The sequence below is a fragment of the Populus trichocarpa genome, chromosome 2 (genome assembly GCF_000002775.5).
Source record: "Populus trichocarpa isolate Nisqually-1 chromosome 2, P.trichocarpa_v4.1, whole genome shotgun sequence".
NCBI classification, from domain to species: domain Eukaryota; kingdom Viridiplantae; phylum Streptophyta; class Magnoliopsida; order Malpighiales; family Salicaceae; genus Populus; species Populus trichocarpa.
Window position 1 is genome coordinate 14,317,079 of NC_037286.2, and position 22,953 is coordinate 14,340,031.

General features: G+C 34.0%; 2 protein-coding genes across 2 annotated transcripts; one reads left to right on the forward strand and one right to left on the reverse strand.

Moving 5' to 3' along the window:
* The first annotated feature begins 2,409 nt into the window (after positions 1–2,409).
* LOC7478808 (protein LATE ELONGATED HYPOCOTYL) lies at positions 2,410–11,075 on the forward strand. The gene is made up of 8 exons (XM_006386602.3): positions 2,410–2,702; positions 2,945–2,970; positions 3,226–3,415; positions 3,563–3,674; positions 3,897–3,958; positions 8,497–8,721; positions 8,809–10,260; positions 10,387–11,075. The coding sequence occupies exons 3-8, from the start codon at positions 3,377–3,379 to the stop codon at positions 10,801–10,803; spliced, it is 2,307 nt and encodes a 768-aa protein (XP_006386664.1). The 5' UTR covers positions 2,410–2,702; positions 2,945–2,970; positions 3,226–3,376; the 3' UTR covers positions 10,804–11,075.
* Positions 11,076–11,664: 589 nt separating this feature from the next.
* LOC7478809 (serine/threonine-protein kinase ATG1a) lies at positions 11,665–17,511 on the reverse strand. The gene is made up of 13 exons (XM_024595714.2): positions 17,127–17,511; positions 16,912–17,029; positions 16,382–16,440; positions 15,842–15,906; positions 15,090–15,183; positions 14,919–14,999; positions 14,703–14,814; positions 14,253–14,307; positions 13,816–14,105; positions 13,347–13,711; positions 12,491–12,788; positions 12,326–12,396; positions 11,665–12,235 (listed from the first exon to the last, which is right to left on the reverse strand). Exons 1-13 carry the CDS (start codon positions 17,361–17,363, stop codon positions 11,999–12,001), a joined length of 2,082 nt encoding a protein of 693 aa, XP_024451482.1. The 5' UTR covers positions 17,364–17,511; the 3' UTR covers positions 11,665–11,998.
* Positions 17,512–22,953: the final 5,442 nt, after the last annotated feature.

Genomic DNA, 22,953 nt, shown 5'->3' on the forward strand with positions numbered 1-22,953 from the left:
ACTACTATAATCTATAAGTATAATAAGGTTGGGGTGATTCTATTTCTATAATAAGCACGGAACCAAGGAAATTGAGACAAAAGAGCTGTGGCAGCCATATAATTAATAGTTTGTATATAGGAATTTTGCGAGGATTGACCTTGATTTATTAGGATTTTGGATTTATGATTGTTTAGTAGATTTTTACGACTAGAGTTGTATTATTTTTCTATAATTTTCTTAATTTTATTATTAAATTTTTTTCATACTCCATTAAGCTCTTTTATGGCTAGATTAATAACCAATTTAGGTTAATTTACTAAGAAAGTGGAGGATTGAAAATTACAGGTCAAAGTAAAAAAGAAAAGTAGAGAAAAAAGGTGGTGGTTTTCAAAATTTGGGCAAAAAATTTACTTTCACCCACCAACTTTTTAAATGATAACATTTCTGTCCCTTAACATTTTTAAAATTTAAATTTAATATAAAAATTTATTTTTTTAATTTTCCGGTCTCTAGTTTGAGAAAGAAAAGAGAAAGTCATCGAATTCCAGCAGTAGAGAAAGAAAGTGTCGATTGACAACAAGTGACCATTTTCATCTTGGTCATTGATTTCAGATTTGTGCAACTGAACCCTTAATTGATTATCAAACTTTTATTTTTTAAAAATTTGACCCATGATTTGGTCAATTTCATCCCTTAAAGTCTTGCATCTCTTATGATTTGGTTATTGACTTGAATTTCTTCAATCAAACCCCTAAATAGCTATCAAACTTTATTTTTTTTCATAATTAAGCCTATGATTTGACCAATTACACTTTTCATGTTCAATTTCAATTCCTAAACTTCAATTTCTTCTAATTAACACCTAAATTGACTCCAAAAAAATAATATTCCTTATAATTAAGTCTTCAGTAAAATTAATTAAACTTTTCAAATCCTCATTGAGTCCTTACCAAAGTTGTCAATTCTGTTTTTTCGGTTTGGCTCGGTTTTTTCCAGTTTGACTCGGTTTTTTTCTGTTTTTTTTGTTTGGGTTCGGTTTGGTTTTAGGCTTATAAAACCGAACCGGTCGGTTTTTAAAATTTTAATCGGTTTAATCGGTTTTTTTTCACGGTTTGGTTTTTTCGGTTATTTTTTTTCTGGTTTTTTCGGTTTAATTGATTTTTCAATTGTTTTACTCACCTCTATTTTTGGCTTTGCCTTAGCTGCCCCCAATGAAATCATCGGCTTTCTTTCTTTTATTTTTCGGTTTTTTTCTTCATTTTCACCTTTTTTTATATTTTTTCATGATGTCCATGAAAAAAATATAAAACAAAGGTGAAAATGTTTTATCCAATTTATCTACTATCATCTTTACTTTAAGGTTTGATTTTGTTTTTATTTTTTATTATGTTTTAAGACTTAATAATTACAATAAAAATTTTGTGAAGAATTTTAATGATTTTATTTTTAGATTTATTGTCTAAATATGGTTACCAAGCATCTATATATTTAAAGAGTTTTAGTTATTTTATAAAATTTTATTATATTTTTTAAATTTATTTAAAGTGATATGTAAGCCTGTTTCAATTTTTATAAAAAAAAAGTTTTATGAATTTTTAACTGGCTAAAAGATTTAATTATATCTTGGTCGGAAACCCTTCACAATTTTAGTTTAATGAAATGATCAAACATGTCCGAGTTCGAATTTTTCTTTTAGCTCAGCTAGAAAGTTTCACGTGGTTCAGATTTTAAACTGCAGGCTTGATGTTGTGCGCACCGAAAAGCAACCATGGACCAATTGTTTTGAAAAAGAGGCCCGAGCTCATCTGTCCAGTTGCACCATCGGGCCTGTTTTCTGGCCCATCTCTCAAAAGCAAGACTGTCCCTGTCTCACGCGACGCAGCGTATACGCCCCTTCAAGATTCATACAGGGTAAGAAATGAAAAGGAAAACACTTCAACGGCCAAGATATTCACGGACTTCTATCACCCTGATCACACCGTCCATAACGAAACTTTAGCAAGTCAAAACAAAACCCAGCAGTCAAAGATAACGGTACTCGACTATTCACTGGAGTAAAAAACACCAGCCTCGTTCTGTGGTGCACATCTTCCGTTTTCTCCGTAAGCCGCCACGTTGGCACACACCGTCCCTTTCCTCCTATCTACCCGTCCGTACATAAACGCTACCGTGTGGAACCGGTCCTTAGAGAAGAGCCACGTCACCAATGAATCCCCCACATGATATGCGCGTTTACGGAATTAACCTTAGAGAGCCACGGACTTTGTGGTGGAGATTTGGAGATTGAACGAGGAGGGCAAAAATGGGGGAAAAGTGCAGGGGTGTGATTTAGACTAATCAGCCACTAAATAATTGCCACATGGCATCATCTCTCCCATCTCTCCCTCATAGTTGGGTAGCCAACTTCAATAGCAGCCTCAAATAATAAAAATTAATAAAATAAATAAATCTACAAAATATAGTGGCTGAAATTGTTCCTTGGTGTAGTTTCTGGTGTCTTCGGAGTCACCGAAAATTGGCTTTCTCTTCTTACTGCCGCTTCCCCTCCTCATCAGTTCTCTCAGGACATAGTTCTTGCTTTTCAATTTTTTTCTAATTTCCGATCCACCATTGCCGGGAACAGTGAGTTTTCATGTGAGTTTCCGGTGAGTTCGTGCGTGCATGGTCGCTAACTCTATCCGTACTTGTACAGCTTTCCTTCACCATGACTTTCTCGCAAGGTACTTTCTCTCATTTCAAGGTTTTGTTTCTTTTCATTTCCCTTTGGTTGACGAGAAAATTGAACCCTTTTTTTCCTCAGAATTCAATCAGTTGATTTGCTCATTAAATCAGTGAAAATATTCGAGATTTGTTTAAATTTTTCTCTGCAACAATTATATTTTACTGTTAGATATTATTGGAAGCTATTGTTAATCACTGATTCGGATTTCACTGTTTTTCTTTCTCTGTTTGTTTTTTGAAGGAATTGGAGTCTATGTGTTCGTTTTGGTGAGGATTCTGAATAAAGGAATTTACTTTTAAGTTGTAACGGAGAAGCGTCTCTCTGTTCTGGTGGATTCTTTTATGTTCTTGAATGATTTATTATACATATACTCTAAGTCTCTACCTCTATACTGGAAGTGGTATTTTATAGTTTATCTATACGTATACGTATAATTATAGCTGTTGTAATACATACATACATACGGATTACAGAGAGACGAATCTCTATCGATTGTTGGTATCTTGTTTGGGTGTTTGCAGTTGCAGCGGATTTTCTGATTCTGTGGAATTCAAACAAGACGACGGCTTTATTGGTAGTATTGGGTGGTGCAAGAAATGAAGGGAGGCTTCTGTTCTATCCGTTGCTCGTTAGCGAGGATTTGAAGCAGCGTTAGCTGCTTAAGGTCCGGTAATGGATACATACTCCGCAGGAGAAGACTTGGTTATTAAGGTAAAAAATAAATAAATAAATTAGTATTAGGTAACTTTCATTATGATATTTATTGATCTTTAAATTAATTCTTTCAAATTGAAGTAGTATTAGTTTTGAATGTTTACATTTAATCTAATCTGAATTATTAAGTTGTGTTAATTATAGACGAGGAAACCATATACAATTACCAAGCAACGAGAAAGATGGACAGAGGAGGAGCATAACAGGTTCCTAGAGGCCTTGAAGCTCTATGGACGAGCTTGGCAGCGAATCGAAGGTCTAATTTTCATATATTCTTCAGTTTTATTTTTTAAAGTTAATATTGATGTGGGCTGATTTATTGTAAATTTATGAAGTGTTTTCAAAATAAAAGTGGGTGGATGATACGAAATTATGAATATTCCTTACAGGAATGCATGAAAAACTGTTCTTTTGTATTTTACTCTTAATTGGAGATCGGACTCTTCTCTCTTTGTGTTTTCATCTTGGTGTTATGCAGAACATATTGGTACAAAGACTGCCGTGCAAATCAGAAGTCATGCACAGAAGTTCTTTTCGAAGGTCTGTATCTATTTGCATGCCTCTATATCAACTGTATATTTTTTTTCTGCTTCTATATTTCTTGATTCGGTGCATCATTGTTGATTCTTCAGTTGTGTGCCATTTAAATTATATGCCTCAAGATTATTTTGTCATCATATATGTAATTTGAATTTCTGTTCACTCTTTTAGAAGCAAACTGTTTCTGGTGTTTGGAACCAACTAGAGTGTATATGTTGTTCTTACACATGCTTGTTGCACAATACCCACACAGCTTATCAAAGTTTTTGAGAGATTGACAGTGGTGGACTATTTGCTGGGGACTTTTTTGAACTTATAATTGACAAGATCCATGCATAAGAGTTGAGTATATTTAAATTGACTTTTTGAGGAAGAACAGAGATGGATGTTGATGTTTGTTTGCCCCCCCCCCCTTCCCTCATCATTAAGAACATCCTCCCATAAAATATTTAGTCTCTAAAGATGCTTGGTTTTTAAGTAGTCAGGGAAAGTTAGAGAAAAGAATAGGGTGTTTGAAACACTTTTTTTTTATTCTCAAATAGTACTAGTTCTTACACATTGTGTTTAGACTCTTGTAGAAGGAAAATAGCCACATTAGGATTTTAAGCAGCGTACATGCCACCAGTCAATATCTTTGATTAAATATCTAATTAGCGAGGTAACTATAAGGGAAAATTTGCATTTTGTATAATTTGTGCCCTTTTAGTCTCTGTAGCCATGTGGGTGGCACCTTTGGCTGTTACAATATGCAAACTTCGTATTGATCCCTTTTAGTCTCTTTAGGTATGCATGGAGACTTTAGGCTCATGCCAGCCAGCATTTTCTACTTTGGAAAAATTCAGAACTATCTAGAAATTGAACTATTGATCATCTAAGGTTTTAAATGAGCATGGAGATTTTTATTTAACAAATATGCTTCTAATAATTCTTGAGGGTTTGGAAGTTTCATTTTGGTTGTTTACTAGACCTGGACTGGAGTATCTGAAATTTCTGACAATGTATTTTGATGACCTTCCACTTTTGAATGTCATCAAGATCACCATATGTGCTTGTCAATATATCTACTTCGATTTGTTCATATATCATCAGGTGGAAGTTCATTGTAATCCATGATGCTGTTGATATCTTTGTGCTGTGACATATGGAGGTGCAGATGACTTTGTTGTCTTTTCTTACCATTTTTTAATAGTAATCTGTGTAGTTCATGCTGTTATGAAGATTATATCTGGACAATGTGTTGTGCCATCCCAAGCCACAAAACCTTCAATCAATATCAACTGGTTTATAGACTTACATCTTACAGAAAGGCACTAACTTCTAAGAAAGGATCCTACTGGAGTTTAGAAGGGTCTAGCATACTTTCATATGGTCATACTGTTTCTACTCAATTATGTAGAAATCAGTAACTTGGAATTTATAATGAACGATATATAGGAGATTGGTGATCTTTTTGGCAGTGGCACCTGGGAAATCTGGATCTGTGATTTGTGACAATAGTGAACTCGCTAAGCAATTTTGTTAACATTCACCCATGAAATTATGTGGCCTACTGGCCTCGTCCAGTCACTTAAGTAGGTCTTGGCTGTTTTTTGTTGCTTAATTGTGGATTTTGACATTAGGACCCAGGTTGGGTATATTTAGGAAAGTTTGTTTAAGGGGCACGCTTTCTCTACTAACCAACAGGCTTGTGCTGTCTCAGTTGGAGGGTGACCCCATTTTTTGTTTAAAAGAAAATGTTTCTTCTAGTTATTCGTCGAAGAGCAGAGTACCAGAACAATGTCAATGAGGACTAGGAAATATTTGTTATCAGCATAAAGCTGTTTTCCAAAAGTAAATTAAAAGACAAAATGGCTTTGATTTTTTTTTTAAAAGAGTTAAAGAACAACTTCCAACATTTTAACCAATTTTATTAGAGCTTCAAATGAAGTTACAATGTGGACAGAGATGGCTATCCCAAGCTAGCGAAGTTTGAAGATTTACAATCTCCTTATCATTGGTTGAATTAGTTGTACTATTTCTATTTCTGCGCTTGCGATCCTTAGTCCTCTATAATTGCAAGAACCCTTGATATTACTTGTGCTAGGCAGAGTATGTATGTTCCAATTTGCAGTCCCTGACTTGGTCAGTCCATTTCGGATGTTTTTTTAACCATGTTACTTTGTTATAAAAGCAACAAGATATGATTCACTCAACTAGTGTCTTAGAAGGGAAAATTCAGAGTATTACCATTCTTTCAACATTTTTGCAAAAAGTTGCTGCTTTTAAATGTCAAAACTGCAACCGGCGTGAGCCTTTTACCATTCCACCAAGAAATAGCCCCTAATTTTATTTGTATTGTATGATATTCTGGTTAATAAAGTATACCCTTTTCCACACATAACATATGATTCTTTACTGTTAGATTTCCTTCAATTTTTTTAGGCCAGAGATGGAGGTGGGCTATTTTTGTGAAGGTTTCATAATATGCTAATGGGACTATTTGATCTCTTTATCCATTTTAAGTATCAGACGTAAAATCTATGTGTTGAATGATAATAACCATTGGGAAAATCCCTCATTTTGCCCTGTGTTTGTGTTGATTTGGAAAACAAGCCTTCGTAAAGAATTATCATCAAAATCACCCTGTATTCATCACATCTCATGAATTCAACCTGATTGGTCTGAATTGTAAATCACAGTTTGTTTACAATTTAATCCAATCGGGTTGAATTGATGAAATTTGGCAAATATAGGTAAATTTGATGAAGTTTTTCTTTCAGGGGCTTGTTTGCCAGAGTGACACAAACACAAGGACTGAAATGGGGAGGGGGTTTCCAATATCATTGAATACTAACTGAAAAACAATGAAATGGCGAACTATATTGATTGGACTCTCTGTTTGGATCATAAATAATAGTTCCCTTCTTCAATTTACCCTGATTTGTTGCTTATCTTTGATATAAATTAGAAAACCTTGAATGGAGTTTGATGATATGAAGGCTTATGTGCAAGCGTTTGTGTATGTTAATGTAAGAGCCAATTACCATATGAAGATTTTCATCTTACAAAAAAAAAAAATGAAATTCTTATTAGTTAAATTTGGAGTCACTGAACCTTTATATAAGATGTTGAAAACAAGCTCAAAACAAGCTGCCGAGCATAATGCCAACATCCATTAGTATTGAAATGTGAGAAATAGTTCAGCTCTTTCCATCTGGATTGAGTTTCTATTACCTGGGTATGGTCAATAGACTACCAAAGAATGGCATAGCTGTTACCATTTATTGTCCTGCCTAATCAATCAATATTCTGAATATTTTCAGTGAAATTACACCAAAATGTGCCCATGAGAAATCCCATGGTCTGTTTCTATCCGTCTCAACTTGATCTCCATATGTATTTTGCTGTTCTGATAATAAGGGGGGGCTGGTTTGGCCAAGGAGTCAAGATGACTGCTTGGCCAAACCAGTCCCCCTTTTTTTTTGTTATATGAACAGTAGCAAGTACAGGAACAGTACTGAGTGAGTGTATGCGCAGATGTACTCTTTATAGATGATAGGTAAACTAATTTTACAGCATATTCAACTGACAAGGAGGGACAGTAGCGAACTAAACTACTGTATTTTATGATTTGATAGAGTGCCACATGATTGAGGATGGATAGTTTTGTGAGGAATTGCAAGTTTAGGAGTTCAAGGAGTTAAGAGGGGAGATTATATTTTTAATAAATGAAAGGAACGAATATCGTAAAGAAATCCCTCCCATTTTCCTATGCTTATTTCAATGAAACTTATAAATGGTACGAGTAAACATCTACTTCGGAGGAGGTGGGGGTCACATGAGCAAACACATCTGCATGAGAATGCAAAATGAGCAAGTGTAGGAGGATGCTATCTGAATAGCATATTTTCTTTTCTTTTCGAGCATGGGTGTGCATTTTTTGTAAGATCTCATGGAAACTCTTGAACATCAGGTGTTTTAGTGCTGCATATTGAGGCAGTTTATCCATCAGGATTATTCCTCTTCTTTTGTATGTGCGCCAATTAGTATAGCAGGCCTAGGTTATTTTTGGGTCGTTAACATGGAGATTTAGACCTAGGAACGACACTGAATGATGTTTAGGGGCATGGAGATGTCATCTCATAAAATTCTCATCTCATCCAGCAACATTTTAGGCGATGGGTTGTGGGATAAAGTGGCACAATTGGATTACTGAGGTAGCAAAAACTTTCTGCCGAAACTTAATGCATCTTATCTGACTTATTTTGGCAATATATAACTGCCTTTTTTACCATGTTTTGATACTGAAAGGTCTTAGATATGTTACTATTTGGTTTGAATCCTATTCTTTCTCAACCAAAATAACATGCTTTTTCTGAGTTCATACAATAAAGTTGCATGCCATATATGAGAATATTTAGAAATACTCTTGTCTGATAAAAGAATATTTCCCTGCCGAGGTCTTACCTTCGATTGTGGACTATTGCCATGTTGTGGAGCAGATTTTTTTTCTTGTAATTTATTCTCCGTTGAGGTGTTAACAAATATCTCACTTGCAGTTGGAGAAGGAGGCTGTTGCTAAAGGTGTTCCGATAGGAAAAGCACTTGAAATAGACATTCCACCACCACGTCCCAAAAGGAAACCAAGCAATCCTTATCCTCGAAAGACAGGTGTGGGTCCTCCCGCATCACAGGCAGGAGCAAAGGATGGAAAGCTTTTAACTTCAACTTCTTCTCCACATTGTAGGAAAGTTTTAGATTTGGAGAAAGAACCACGTCCTGAGGTGAACTATCATTTTCTTTTTCCCTCCTCGTTCACTCAGTTGTTCCTTCCCCTTCATTACGATTTTTTTTTATTGTACATTCTACAGAAACCTAATGGAGATGAGAGGCCAACCAATGCTAAGGAAAATCAGGATGACAATTGCTCAGAAGTATTTACCCTTCTCCAAGAAGCTCATTGTTCCTCTGTAGCTTCAGTCAACAAAAATTGTGTACCAGCACTAGAGGTTCTCAAAAAGACTAGCTCTTTCAGGGAGTTTGTACCTTCACCGAAGAAGGGAAATCATGATGCATGCAATGAATCCTTTATCACTGTCGAGCATGAAGCAAATCAAAAGTTGGACAGCTCTGATGCCAATCAGACAGTTTTGGATAATGGCACTGTTAAAGCTTCAAAATCAGAAAATTCTTGCTCTTTGCATGAGATATTGTTTCAGCAAAAGAAATCAGATGATTTTATTGGATCATTGCCAACAGATGAGATGAAAGCCATGCAGAACTATCCAAGGCATGTCCCTGTACACGTTCTAGATGGGAGCCTGGGAACATGTATGGAAACTCCCTCGGATTTGTCATTTCAGGATTCCATGTTTCATCCAGTAGGAGATATTCCAGCGTGTCCTATTTTATACTCACATCCTACTGGATCCACTACCACTGATCATCCAACTAATTTGCCAAGATCCTCTATGCATCAATCATTTCCATTTTTTCCTCCTCCATTTACCCCAACTCATCATAATCAAGATGACTACAGATCATTTCTCCACATATCCTCCACATTTTCGAGTCCCGTTGTATCTACTCTGCTACAAAACCCGGCAGCCCATGCTGCAGCAAGCTTTGCAGCTACCTTTTGGCCCTATGGAAATGTGGAGAGTTCCGCAGATTCTCCAGCATGTGCCCAAGAAGGTTTCCAATCGGGGCAAATAAACTCTGCTCCCAGTATGGCAGCTATTGCTGCTGCTACAGTGGCAGCAGCAACTGCATGGTGGGCAGCACATGGACTACTTCCCATATGTGCTCCTCTTCACACTGCCTTTGCCTGCCCTCCTGCTTCTGCAACTGCAATTCAGTCTGCGGATACTGATCAAGTTCCTCCAGCCAAGCCAGAAAGGAAGGAAACAACTCCTGATAATCCTCCTTTGCAAGGTCAAATACAGGACCTGGAGCACTCTGAAGCTGTGCAAGCTCAAAACTCTGCATCAAAACCACCAACGTTGTCATCATCAGATTCTGAAGAGAGTGGAGGCACAAAGCTAAACACTGCACCAAAAGTTACTGATCACGAGTTAAATTCAAAAGCTCCTGAGGTCCAGGATTCAGGCAAAACAAAGAGCAGAAAACAGGTTGACCGTTCTTCATGTGGTTCAAATACACCATCTAGCAGTGAAATTGAGACAGATGCATTAGAGAAGAATGAGAAAGGCAAGGAAGAGCCAAAAGAAGCTGATGCAAATCATCCAGCCTCTGAGTTGAACTGTCGCCGCAGCAGAAGTAGCAGCAGCATGAGTGATTCGTGGAAAGAGGTCTCCGAAGAGGTGGCTAGATAAATATACTTCTCTGTTGATAATTATTTAATGGCATTCCTATAACCCAGAAGAGTAGAGATTATGATTGTATTTTGCATTTATCTCCACTCTACTCATGTTTTACTACTTTATCAGGGGCGGCTGGCATTTCAAGCACTATTCACCAGAGAGAGATTGCCCCAGAGCTTCTCACCTCCACATGATCTGAAGAGTAAGATGCACCAGAAGGAAGATACTGAAGAAAAGAAAAATCCAGATGAGAAAGATGGAGATGCGTCACTGTTAGATCTCAACAGCAAAACATGGGGTTACTGCTCTGGCTATCAAGAAGGGGAGAAAAATGCTGTAGTGCCTAGATGTGTAAACGATGGGGAGGAAGGGCTGCTGACTATTGGACTTGGACATGGAAATCTGAAGGCTCATCTAACCGGATTTAAACCTTACAAAAGGTGTTCACTGGAGGCCAAAGAAAGCAGGATGGGAACCACTGGTGGCCAGGGCGAGGAGAAAGGCCCCAAGAGGTTACGTTTGGAAAGGGAAGCTTCAGTTTGATACTTGATACTGCATGCTTAAACAAGGGAAAACCTTTGTTTTTGTATGTAATTTCTAATTTTCTCCCTTGTCTATCATTCCGTTCATGTTTAAATTAGAGGAACGGCAACCCAGGAGACTTTTCGTGTAAGTGTGTGTGCTTATATATCAGACATTGGCTTATTTACTTTCTTGAACCCATGACTGCAGTTAAGTATCCATCAAAAGACCTAGATAAGAACTTAAGAAGCATTAAGTATTGAATTGGCCATGCTTGGCCTTTTTCCCCCGAAGTTCATTATTCTTTCCTAACATCTAGGTTTTACTGTTCTCTTTCTTACTAATCACATTGTGGCTGTGACCAGAAAGTATCTCCTTGTTGGTCAATTGCCCGTTGCCACTGATGTGTGAAAGAAAATTGAACTTGCGTTGAGATATCTTCTGATACAAGGTTTTTATTATTATTATTATTATTATTTTTTATCACGAAGTTGGATTATGTCTCAAAGAGGATGGATACAGAATGACATTTTAATGTTTCTTTTAAGCAATTTTCTGAGGCTCGTGCCTTTTTTCTCAACAGTCCATACCAAAGATTCTCACATAGGAAGAAGGTTTGACAAGCTTTCCACATAGGGAAGTTATGGGTATGTGCGCAGAGTTATACGAGACTTTGCATCTAACAAGACAATGATGGCTGGTCATACAAAAGAATAACATACAGAGTGGGTTCAGAATTTTGCCTTCATAAACCAGCGTGCTCTATTTTTCATCCTTGTTTTTACAAGTAGGAATCTTACTATTCACCTGATCATATTTGATTTTGGATACAACTGATTTGAGGTAACAATGAGAATTTCTGTGCAATCATCAACTTAGAACTTATGCTAAGAAAGCTCTCATATTTACAATTCTTTCCAGACATAATAAGCAGTCTTATTTACACAGATCCATTAATGAATAAGCAGTCTTATTTACACATTCCTCAAACATTGATCATCCTTCTTCCAGTATGACGGGTCTGCTGTATGTTATTCTGTACATCATATATACATTGAAGGGCTTCCTTGGTCATGTCAGCATATTACTGTGCATCCATTTCAAGAAACATGCAGACTTAAAATTGCACGCCACATCTGACCTTAATTTTCAGGTTATGTGTTGGTAATCTGCAGCGTAAGAGGGTTTCTAAATATAGCTGTACAACAGTTGTCTTCTACTTGGTAGGAGAATCAGGGGATTGTTCAGGAATAGGCTGCAACATTGAGAAGTGAGATCTATGAGACTGCAAGTTGAGAATGTAGCTTTGGATTCGCTTCCTACAAGCAGAAGTTAATGAAAATGGAGGTTTCAGTGGGAGAGATGTTGCTTCTTCTGCTATAAAATGAAGCAGAAGCATTGCTTTGGAATATGAGACATCAGCACCACCCTTGTTCTCCATATATTCATCTACCTGAAACGATTACAAGAACTGCCCGGCATTAATGTATTTGTATAAGGAACAGGACAATTGATGCTTACAGCAAAGATGTTGGTCACTTACGGCACCACTTCTCCCAACAGCGAGTGCTTCTTGGAATATCAGTTCCATGGCATCAGGCATCTCAGCAGCAGCTGCAACATATTTGACAGATGAGGATATTGCAAAAGCAGTAACACAGTAAAAAAAAAAGGCAAGCATTTACAGCACATTGATACAAAGCCATACCATCCATGTATCGGAGATTATGCGATAACTTCTCTGTACGATCAAACGCGAGAATGAAACTTTTTTCTGCCCACTTGTAGGCAGAAGAAGGCTCGATAAAATCCATTTTACCACTTGCAGGCGGGATCAAATCTATGCCTCCATGAACAAATGTAGATTCATTGGCTGAACTGCTTTCAGGTAATTCGCTCCCTTCATTAGAGGCTACCCAGTGGTTGCAAATTTCAAGAACTTTCTTCCATATAGCCAAAACAACAAGCTCAACTGAAAATGATTCCAGAAACAATCCTGAATCATACTGCAAGCAATAGCAATTACAACTTTACATCAGAAACAGAAACAGAAAGGAACCATTTCTACACGAAATCAAAAGTGAAAGATCAGTTTAAAAGCAACTGGGCATGTGCAAATATGTTTAGCAGTACTATATATATGTATCCTTTCTACTCTTCAGATACCTAGTTATAGCACATGAAATTTTTTGACACTGCATATAATATTATCCTATAGCTCAAGAATTCAAAATTAATATTAAAAATGGTTCTCGTAAGACATAAGACGAAGGTTGGTGATACTGTGAGTAAGTTTCCACTGGACAAGTTGCTCATGAAGAAACCTAAAAGAAAAAAGAACCTCTGTTCTTATACTTTGCAGTGGTACCATATGCCCCAATGGGCATCTGGATTTATCACCCATCTTGTCTTAGAAAGCAAAAGGGCACTGCTAAACAGAGAATAACATGACTAATGAGTGATGATTCCGAATTATAACTTTGTATTACATGTCCTGTGCAAAATCGATGGATTAATCAACAAAAGTGAGACAAGAGCTCAGCATAACATACTGAAGAACTCACCTTTTCTTGGGCTAGTTCTACAATTGCCTGTGCATACTGATTTAGGAAGTGAAGCTTAATTGAGGGATGCGGTATGGGTAGTCCTTGCACTTCCCTTAATATATTTGGCACACATGATGCAGTTAATGGCTCTGATCCATGGACCTGAGGATCGTTTGCACTACTAACAGAACTACCAGTAAACGCCTCTGTTTGTATAGCAACAACCATATCCTGGTTATTTTTCTGTGGTAGCTGTACAGAAGATTTGCTGGTGGAGCTATCTTGCAGAGATGTTTCAAGGTAATAAGAGAAATTTTCCATTGAAGAAAAATGACGATTAACAATAACATAATCCTTCTCTAGGGACTCCATTAAATCAGCAACTGAATAGAAAAGAGGAAATCAGTACTTGCCCAAAAAGGAAAAACCACAAGCTGAATTGTAACATATAAGAAAGCAAACGGAATAGAATAGAATAAAAGCAGACCTCGAAGCTGATCCAATGAAGATTGGCTGCCATAAGCAGATCTCCCCATCCTATCATGCACAATACTTGGCACAATCCCATGAACACTGTCATTTCTGGATGTACTGTCATGAACCTTTGCCAGCATTGTTATGTTGTCATGCTCAGATGTGCTAGTTAATATAGCATTTCTATTAGCTGAGTGCAAGCAATGCCCCATTTGAGACCTTGTATTAGAAGCAGACGCATCAAACTGCTCAACTACTGATTTCATTTGTGGAAGTAGAGGAGATTTAGCATCCAGCAATAGCCTACAGAATTTTGTGGTGGTAAATATATGTAAGTAGCTTTGATATGCCTAACTGCTAGCACGTCAAAGCAGAAAGTCTCAACAGACATGAAATGCACCAATAAGAAAGCATAAAAAAAAAATGAAGGTCCGGACTTCAGAACATTACCTTGGCTCCTCAAAGAACTTGTGATTGAAGAACTCCTTGAATGTTAATCGCTCAACTGCAAATAAAAGTCAGAACATCTACATGAAAATTTCATTGGTTACAGCACCAAGTGACTCCGTAATGACCCTTGTACTTTCTAGCTTGGCTTATATACTTCGGAGGTGTTTGGAACAATGCTAGAGGTTGTTTTTCAAAGTGTTTTTCGGTTAGAAATGCATTAAAATAATTTTTTTTTTATTTTTTAAAATTCATTGATGACATCAGCACATCAAAACGATCCAAAATCACAAAAAAAAAAAATTGAAGCAAAAAAAAATATATATGCAAAACTCCGGTTGAAACGTGGGGCGAACACCCCCTTCCACCAGTAGTCCACCCCACCCACATGCAAAGACATACCAAGCATGTGCACATATACAAGAACAAAAATTTCACCATAGTAATCAGTACCAGGGTTTCGGCATAAAAGGCTTCTGCAAAGATCCACACAATCTGGATGGAGCTCCTCCAACGCACCTTGTGGAAACCTAAGCTCTGTAGATGTCAAAATATTCTGGAAAAGCTGTTTACAGCAATTAGCAGTGAGAATTAGCCTTGAGCTGCATAATGTATGGCAAATCTTTAGGTTTCTCATATGTTTAGTTTGAGTATAATTCTTTTAAAAACCTGATATTGGCTGTTGCCATCAAATGGAGGCTTCCCAGTTACCAGCTGGAACAAAACTGCCCCAACACTCCATAAGTCAGCCTGCATATATGATAAATTATGTTAAAGAATATACTTCCAAAAAATTAATTTCATTACTGTCAATTTTATGTAAATTCAATGTTACATCACCTTCGCATCATACTTTTTATTCTGAATAATCTCTGGGGCCATGTATAATGGTGAGCCACATAGTGTATCAGCCAAGTCTGATGATGTCAAAGACCTGGCATATTTTAGAAATTCAGGGAGATAACCGAGTGTTAGAGAGAATCTCATGAGCATTATGAAGCAGCTTAGTATTTTAGGTTTTTGGCATTCAGATCAATAAGAAATATTTGTCAAGTTTAGCAGCTTAACGAAGCTGCTACTTGCTTGTACAATTTTCTCAGTGAACTAGACTTTTCTACATGGTAATTATTACATAGAGTTAACAAATTTATTTACAAAGCTACTAAAAAATTGTGTTTTCACAGAGGTATAATAACAGAAACCAGCAATGTTACTTCCATGACGACCCCTTAAACCAAGAGCCGATCATAAATCTGATCATTCAATAGTATCTGGTTTTTGCGATGATTTAAGAAGTTTCATATAGAATTGGATCGCATTATTCAAATTATTCAAGAGCATATAAAGGCGAGCCCTTTTTATCAAATTGTCTCTCTGAAAGATAAACATGAAATTGGGATGCCACTTATGAAATATATGGGCCTGGATAAACTGTGATAAACTTTGTAGGCAAGCCAAATAAATGGGAATAGAACATTTTCAAATTGGTGGAGTATGCTAAAAACAACAGACATTTCTATTCTTAGAAAAATCTGAAATGAATATCACTTTCCGGGAGAAAAAAAACATCACTAACATCAAAGCATGCTTACCTTGCAAAGCCAAAATCACCTATCTTCAATTGTGGAGTTAAGTCATTTGATAACAAAAGTAGGTTCTGCAAGTATGACAACTTCCCAGTTCAGAATGACAGTAGAGTGAGAGAAGTTAGGCTACGTTTGGGAACGCGGCTGCGGCTGCGTTCCCAAAAAATTTGAATTTTTTTTTTTTTTTTTTTACTAAAATTTAATATGGTTTGTATGTTTTGGATCGTTTTGATGTACTGATGTCAAAAATGATTTTTAAAAAATAAAAAAACATCATTGGCATGCATTTTGGCACGAAAAGTTATTTGAAAAGCACCCACAACCACACTGCCAAACACGCTCTAACTAGCGGTTAATAACCAATGAAAGCAAACTAGAACAGAACATAAGAGTACTGTATGAGTAGACAAAAAACAATATGTGCAGATGCAAAGGCCCTGACAAAAAGGATCCAAATGTGATGATATAGCCAGACACAACAACTACAACAATAAGATAATCTCACTAAATGTTGCCAGAATAGAACTTCGAAAATAATCAATGTACCTGTGGTTTTAAGTCTCTATGAATAAGATGTTTTTCTTGAAGCGCTTGCAACCCTGCAGCTGCAAAAAAACAAAAACAAAAAACAAAAAAAAAAAGTTTGTTTATTTCCCTCATGAACCGCGGTGAAAGGAAGGGATGGATATAGTACCAACAATCTATTTTGAGAAAAACCTCACGACTTTCCAATTAAGAATATCGATTTATTATAACCTTGCGTTAAATGTCCTCTTTTCCCATTTAATCTGAATTAATCATCCTTAAAACAAATAGCAACGCTTTTTAAATGTAAACAGACACTCAATTGCTCACTATTATAGTATAACAGTAATTAAACAGACAGCAAAAGAAATATTTGCAGGAACCCAATTGCAGAAACACTAAAAGCATGAAACCCATTATAGTTAAGCACCCAAAACAGCATCTTTCTAAGTTTAACCATTCAAAAACTATCTGCAAAGTTCATATTTCATGAAAATAGAACCACCAATATATCTATAAAAGGAAGATTAATAATTGATTGTGTGGAATACCCAATTGCCTCATAAAGTGCCTTGCTACAGCCTCAGTTACTTTCCCATGGCGTTGAATATACCCAGCAAGATCACCTCCATCACAGTATTCCAATACAAGAAATATCCTATCTTCAGTCTAAACAATATCATTATAGAAAAATCAAATTACAGCAAGACCATATTAAAAAATAACAAGCGCGCGCGCACACAAGGGGAAGGAGAGTAGAGTTTACCTCAAAGGACTCAAAAAGGCGGATAATGTTGGGGTGATTTATAGTACTAAGAATAGAAATTTCTTTGAGCAAATTATCACTAACTTTTGGACTAAGTAATTTTTTGTCAATTTCTTTAACCGCAACTTCTAAACACGAAGACCGGTGTTTAGCCCTCCGAACAACAGCAAAAGATCCCCGCCCGATTATCGGGCCAAGAATATAATCACCAATCAAACGGGTCTGGTTAAGATCCATCGAAGGAAGAAAAAAGAAGGAAAACTAAAAAGACTGGGTCTCGGTCTAGGTCTAGATGGGTTGATATTGGTATGATTAAAGAGTGACAAGAAAATATTGATCATGCAGTTGCTTTTGCAGCTGTTGTCGTAGACTCATGTTGGTGGTCTTTTACGTGTTTGGCTAAATAGTCCCTGATATATAAGAAGGACAGAATATACCGGGGGCACACAGTTATTTTTATTTAAAAATATATTAAAATAATATATTTTTTAATTTTTTTATATTAACACATTAAAATAATTTAAAAATAAAAAAAAATTAATTTCAAATAAAAAAAGATTAAAGTTTTTCTTAAGGAATTAACTTTTTTAAAAAAATTATTTTTTAAAAAAATCATGATTAAATCACAAAAACAAATACAAACTCATATTTCACAAGCTTCACAACTTGTGTATTTTTTCAAGGATTTGCATAGTTATTTTTTTCAACTTTTTTGCACCTTTTTGGTTTTAATCTTGGTTTTTGGTTGTATTTGTTTGCTCTATATATTATTATTCTCTTATTTTTTTAGGTTAGTTTTGGTTATGCTTTATAATTTATAGAATCTTACGGTATTTAAAAAATAATTAGTAATATTTTATTAGTTAGTTGTTATATTCACTTTTAAAAAAATAGATATAAATAGAAAAAAGAAATTATAGGTATAAATATTCTCATTACTTTTAGTAGGTCATGAGTTTCATAAGTTTGTTTCTTTCTTTATGGTGACCTCAAAGAGTAATTAGTAGGAAGCTATTAATTACTCTATGAATGTATCTCCAAGGAAAAATGTTATTTTGAAGAGTTAAGTTGATAAAATAGCATTTTGAATAATATAAATATGTTTTTTTATTATTATGTATACTCCAATGAAAAAAACCATTTGAAAAGCCAATTGTATTGAAGTGGAAGAAATAAATGTTTTATTTTTTCTTTAATGAGTTTAATATCATTTTTTTCCATATGGCTACATTTAATTGGTTTATATTTTTATTGGCCTTACTTTGTTGGTTTTAGCTTTTTTTTAAAGATATGTATAAATAATATTTTTGGAAGAGAAAAGATATTTTGACATTTTGTTTAGCATTCCCTTTGAAGCATGTAAAACAAGCATGGAAAAGTCAAAATAATATTTTTTATTTATTTTTGGCTTTCCATTTAGCACACTCCTTAAGTTGCTCTAAGCACCATAAAATTTCCCAAAGTAATAAGATTACTCTTATATTTACCTGGATTAATTATATTATAGATTAATTTAGCTCATACTAATTTATTGGCACGCGTTATGCTGCTGGTCAGATTAAAGTTATTTTGAACATGAAAAAAAAAAGTTCAAGCACAAGAAACTATTTGACATTGTTATTAAACCTGAATTAGCAGTCTACTCTAACTTCTTACCTAACTCGTGTTTAAAATTAACTTGCGTGAGAGTTGTCATGATATGATACCGTCGACTTGGAAAACTCAAAAGAAACCAAGATGATAGGTAATTAAAAAGCGTCGTTTAACTTTAAAAAAAATTCGAGATGATGTTTTTTTTTAAATTATGACAATGACATATTGGATTTATCCAAATTTCACGACTAACCCTCCAAACTCATGACCCAGATCATGAACTCCACGGGGTTTAATAAATTGTTTTTTAAAAAAACTATTTTTTTTTACTTAATTATATGATAGCAAAAAAAATAAACACTAGAAAAATTAAACACCAATAAAATACCAGAATATTTGTTTGAGACTATAATAACCTCATTGAAAGCAAAGCAAAACAAAAAATGAAGACCAATTTAAAATCAACCAAATACTGAATGATAAAATTAAAAAAATAAAGTAAAAAGAATTCATTCAAAAGAAAGAAATTGGAAGATTGAATTTAAAAGAAAAGAAAAAAAACCTCGACCCAACGGTTCAACCTTATAACTTCTTGATTTAATTTCTTATCTAGCCTAGGTTTAAAATTAATTCACATGGAAGTCGTCTTGATATGATCCAATTGATTTGATAGGTCAAAAACGCATTGGATGACTGGTAAAAACATTATTTGACTTTAAAAAACTTAAAGATAATATTTTTTTTTTAATATTGAAAGGGTGACATATAGGATCAACCCGGGCTTCGTGGCTTAACCTATCAAACCTGCAATCCAAATCACGGACTCCACTTGGTTTCACAAGTTTTTTTTATTTTTTACTTAATGATATGATAATAAAAATAGACGCTCGTACAATTGAGCATCAACCAAAAGTAACGATGTGTATTTGAGATGATGATACCTACTAAAGAGTAAACAAATACAAATTATGAAGATTAATTCAAAATCAACCAATATTGAAAGATGAAATTGAAAAGAAAGACAAAAAGAATTCAATTAAAAGAAAAAAGAAATTGGAAGATTGAATTAAAAAAAAACAGGAAAAAAGAGAGCCCAACACAACGGGTCAACCTTAAAACCTCTAAATTCGATTTAATGTCTAGCTTGGGTGTAAGATTAACCCTCATAAAATTTGCCTAGACGTGACCCGATTGGCTTGGCGGGTTTAAAGACAATACGGACAACCAGTAAAAAACATGGTTTGGCTTTATAAAAAAATTCAAGATGACATCTTTTTTTTTAATATTGAAACTACAACATATTAGATCGACCCAAACTTTGCAGTTTAGCCCACCAAAACTCGTGATCTAGATAGTAGACTCCACTCAGTTTAAATATTTTTTTAACTACGTTTTACTTAATAATATGATATAAAAAAATAGGCGCTTGTAAAATTAAGAACCAACAAAATATCAAGATGTTTTTTTAGACCTCATAGAAAGTATACCAAAACAAATTATAAAGACCGATTCAAAATATGCAAAATGTTACAAGATGAAATTGGAAAGAAAAAAAAAAGGACAGAAAGGATTTAATTGAAAAACAAAAATGGAAGATGGAATTAAAAAAAAAACAGGAAATAAAAAAGAGGCCTAAGCCATTAGGTCAACCTTGAAACCTCTTGACTCAACTCCTTATCTATCTTGAGTTTAAAATTAACCCGCGTGGAAGTTACCTTTAACGTGACTCAGTTGACTTAGCGGGGGTTCAAAGACAACACGAAAAACCTGTAACTATTGTTATCATAATGAAATATTAAATCGATCTAGATTTCAAAGTCTAACCCGTTAAACCCGTGATAGACTCCATCTTTGTTTTTTTTTTTAACTATTGTTTACATAATCATATGATAGCAAAAATTAGCGCTTGTAAAATTGAGCACCAACAAAATATGAGGATGTTTGTTTGAAACTATAATACCTTATAAAAACTAAACCAAAACAAATTATAAAGACCAATTCAAAGTCAATCAAATATTAAAAGATGAAATTTGATAATAAAAAAAAAGTAAGAAAGGATTCAATTGAAAAACAAAATTGCAAGATATAATTAAAAAAAAAAAAAAAAGGAGCTCAACCTAGCAGGTTAATCTTGAAACCTCTCAACCAGACTCTTTACTTATTCTAAATTTAAAATTAACTCACGTGAGAGTTGTCTTAACATGCCTCAGTCAATTTGACGAGTTAAAAAATAACACGAAAAACCAGTAAAAACCGTGTTTGACTTTAATAAAAAAGTTTCAAGATGATATCTTTTTTTTTAATATAGAGACGATGGTATATTAGATCTTTTTTATTTATAAATTATTTTTTCTTGGTAAGAAGAAATAACCTCTAAGATAAAAAAATAAAAACAAGAATACATAAATTAAAGAAAATTTAGGTTGAATATTTGCATGATAAGCTCTTAATTTTTTATTTTTAAAAGAAATAGTATTTAATTATCTTTAACAATTCTTTCATGGTTTATCAATATATATATTTTTTAATAACATCATTTTTGTTTTTTAATTAAAAAGTTTATATTTGCTTATATAACATTCTTTACGTAAAAATTGTAAATCCAATAATATGATTCACGACTATTTAGAACTTGAAATGAATTCCAAAATTATACAAGCAAATTTGGTTTCCACTCTCAATTGAAATCTTATTATTTCTCGTGCACATATACACTAGAGTTCTTAAACTATATCATAAATTTTAACCAGGTCACCATTAACCTTTTATATATATATATATATATATATATATATATATATATATATATATATATATATATATATCCAAATGATATTATTTTTTTTATAAAAATAAATAAATAAATAAATAGTCAATGAATTGCAATCGGGTTTTAACTGGGTCAACCCGAGTTTTTTACCAGATCACTCAAATTTTTTTTTCTTTTTTTCATTAAACCTGACGAGGATTGACTCGCCAAGTCAAACTGGGTTTTAAAACTATGATGCTTGGTGTTCTCTTAGCCAAAAAAAAATAGGGCTGAACTAATTTGGATAATGAATCCAATTATCTTAGTTATTAGTTATTGTCTCGAGATAAAATAAATTGAAAAATAGAGAAAGAGAAAAGATAGAACAGAAGATGAAAATAAATTGTATTTAATAATGGTGCATAAGATAATTATATATATATATATATATATATATATATATATAGTTTAATTTATAATGAATAAAACAAAATAAAACATAAAAAATCTATTATTTTAATATGTATTATTGTTAAACTTTAATTTTTGTTTCATTTAGTGATTCATGGGACTTCCTACAAATCCATGCTTTACATCCTGCAATGAAACTAATCCATAAAAAAAATGAGTCAAATTGGTAAATGCATAAATCTCCTGAAATAAATATACCCAAATAAATACATAAATCAATGGAACAGAGCATGTTATTTAAATGGCTTTTCCAGATTCTTGGGTCAACTTATATGGAAAAATAATTGCTTATATTATATTAAAGAATGCCTAAAATTGTAACTCATAGATATTGGAGCTTAAAACCCTAAAAATTCATTATTATTATTTTTGTTCAAGCTTCGGTATTCAAATTCCCAAATGGGTTTTGGCCAGTGGAAAAACAATCACTAATGTTTACTTGAAAACCCTAAAAAATCCTCAAATGAAAAATTAGCTAATTTTTAAATATTTTCCTAGGACATGTTTTATTTATGTTTTGAAACTTATATTAACTTTTTTTCAACCATGGTTTAACCTAATTAGTAATTTTGTTGGAATTGAATTCAATAACGATTGTTAAATTAATTTTTGTGTTTAGAACTGTTTTGGAGGTATAATTTAAATGAAAAATGTAGAAATATACTATTTCAAATCAGAGAGTCTCTGCTAAAATAATTCTAAATCAAAAATATTATTTTAAAATACCCTTTTTTTTTAATCTCAAGAACCAAATACCCCTTTTTTTTCTCTAAAAAACCCTATAACTTCTCTTTATTATTATTATTATTATTATTATCCAGCATACAACGAAAGAGTAAGAATTGATGTTTTTCCCCGTACAAAGTTTGCCAATTCTGTAAGAATTCTCTTGCTAATTTCATAAGAATTATGCAATTTTATAGTGATAATGGGTTGAAAACAAAGAAATCAAGAAGTAGGAGACATTTTTGCTCTGCAAAATCACACAGAAGAATAGGTGTTGGTCAGGGCATA